The 2,500-nt window shown below is 46.8% G+C and overlaps 1 protein-coding gene across 9 annotated transcripts in view; it reads right to left on the minus strand.

The window, feature by feature from the left end:
* fli1 (Fli-1 proto-oncogene, ETS transcription factor) overlaps positions 1–2,500 on the minus strand; it is a 56,098-nt gene that overhangs the window by 28,129 nt on the left and 25,469 nt on the right. For all 9 annotated transcript variants that reach the window (XM_084331371.1, XM_084331374.1, XM_084331370.1 and 6 more), the window contains one exon: positions 17–85. In XM_084331371.1, the coding sequence (XP_084187497.1) occupies positions 17–85 (69 nt within the window). The remainder of the gene's footprint in view (positions 1–16; positions 86–2,500) is intronic.

Here is a 2,500-nt window from a genome sequence, read left to right on the forward strand (position 1 = left end):
GACAGAGAGCTCCTACCCTCTTTGGCAGCCAGGCGCGGGGACTGGTCCGTGTGAGATGGAGTGTTGTAGGATAATGATGAGCTACCTGTGAAGCACCAGACAGACAGGGAGAGACAGACAGAGATGATAATGATGAGCTATCTGTGACAGCACCAGACAGACAGAGAGACTGTTTAACGTCCACATTATACCTTTTCTCTCTCTGATGCAAGAGACTTACAAATATGGCAAATCAAGAGCTAGAAAAAAACACATTCTATTCACAAAGATAGATATTATATATAGAGATGTTATATATTATAATATAGTAGAATATCTTGATGCAATGCTCTGTATACCGGGAAACTGAAAGTGAGCAGTGACAGTAGCAGCCAACAACCAGCAGGTGGTGGTAGAAGGTTCAGTTTAATTACTCAAAGCAGAACTTGACAAAGCTTTTTTATTTCTCACATTTCAGCCATGTTTATATCCTAAAAACAATGTCTGAGGGGGGAAATAATTCACGGCGTATTAAATTCAGTCCACAGTAAAAAATGAAATAAAATAAAACTAAAAAACCCAGTAATGGGTGCTTTCAAATATTCTGGGGCGGGCTGAAGTCAGTCGACATTTTAACTGAAACTCTGCTGCTGAATAATAAGTCAGAGAGGCAAGACTGTGCATATGGCTGCCTATTCATTTCACCTTATGGAGCAGAACTCGGCACTGCATTCCTCCCCCTTACGCAGGCACCCTGGGCGGCACCAAAATGCTCTCTTAATTTTAGCTGCCCCCAGGCATAAATCAGCGAGTGGAAAAACAGACCCAAAAATGCACAGAGAAAACACAAGAGCCACTACTACTACACAGAGAGGGGTAGAGTCGGCACAACGACAGACAGAGCTGTGAGGACGATCCCTTCCTCCGGACAAGGAAGGGATGAAACATTGAACGTGAATCGGGAAAACGTCTGGTGCTTTTTTTTTGTGGGGGTTTTCTGCGGGATCCCTAACTGATTTGGCTGGGGACTGGATGGTGGGGTGGTGGAGGGAGAAGGGGGCCCATGGTGGACTGGGGTTCTGTTTCTTTGGGGGGTGGGGGAGAAAGGGTTGCTCCACACACACATATTCTAACCCACACCCCCCCACCCCCACCCACACACCACACTTCAACCTTATCCACGGCACCCCAAAGGCTCTGGGCCTAGTTTAAACCTGGGGGCCTCAGAACAGGGGAGCCATTGTATGAGGCAGGGTCCCTGCACAGCAATCAAACTGCTCCCCATACAAAAATAATTCCACACGCAGAGTGTAAGCGCACAGGGCAAGCAGCGCTACCAGAGAGAGAGAGAGATAGATAGAGAGAGAGAGAGATAAAGAGGGGAGAGAGAGAGAGCGAGGGGGGGGGGAAGAAAAGGGAGAGAGATAGAGAGAGGGAGAAATAGAGAAGGGGGAGAGAGAGAGATAGAGAGAGAAAGAGAGAGAAATATAGAGAAAGACAGAGAGAGAGACAGAGGGAGAAATAGAGAAGGGAGAGAGAGAGGAGAGAGAGAAAGAGACAGAAAGAGAGGGATAGAGACAGAAAGAGAGAGAGAGAGAGAGAGAGAGAGACAGAGAGAGGGGGGTGGGGGGTTCTGTTAACCCTTTTCCTACTGTGTTCCACATGTGGGCTGACCCAGACAGGCAAACAGGCAGGGTTGCTGAGAAAACCACAACCCATCCCACAGAGAAATTCAGGACTGCTGTACGAAGAGAGCGAGAGAGAGAGAGGGCGAGAGACACCGCCACCACTGATACTTTCAGTGAGGAGTCTTGGCTGCGTTGCCTATTTATTTGGACGCGCTCTTTCCCTTCAGAAAACAAACATGTCTCAGTAATCTGAAGGCGCAGTGGGAGGACTGGCCAATGTTCAGACTTTCGTACCTTCTCTCTCTCTCTCTCTCTCTCTCTCTCTCTCTCTCTCTCTCTCTCTCTCTCTCCAGCCACATCTGCTGAGGGTCTGTTCTGTTACATAACATCTCCAAACTGTTTTCTTTTCTTTTCCCGTCTATAACTGACGGTTCTGTCCCTCATTCTTGCACATGACAATATTGACGGTCTCTCGCGCGGCGACGCTGCCTGTTGTTGGTTCTGTTGAGCCGTGCGATACCTCAACCTCAAACATGTGGCTCGCTACACACACTGTGCCCCGTCAACTAACCCAGGGTCCAAGGCACCTTTTTGGGCAAGTATCCCCTTAAAAAGAGGCCAGGTGGACCCCAGCTCTAAGAGCATGTCAACCCCAAACTGATTCTTTTTTTAGAATATTCTTTTTAAGATTTTACATTTTAAAGGCAGCCTCAGTGATCCTATTTGAGACTTCGATGAAGGATTGAAAAGAAACAAATGGATGCTCTCATCCTTTCTAGCGACACGTCATCTCAATTTGTCAGATAATCACAACTTAAAAATGTAAATAATTTACATTTAAAATGTGGTCCTCTGGGTGGGGGTTGTGTTGTATACGCCATATACATATATGT

The sequence above is a fragment of the Notolepis coatsorum genome (genome assembly GCF_963971535.1).
Source record: "Notolepis coatsorum genome assembly, chromosome: 1".
Classification (NCBI taxonomy): domain Eukaryota; kingdom Metazoa; phylum Chordata; class Actinopteri; order Aulopiformes; family Paralepididae; genus Notolepis; species Notolepis coatsorum.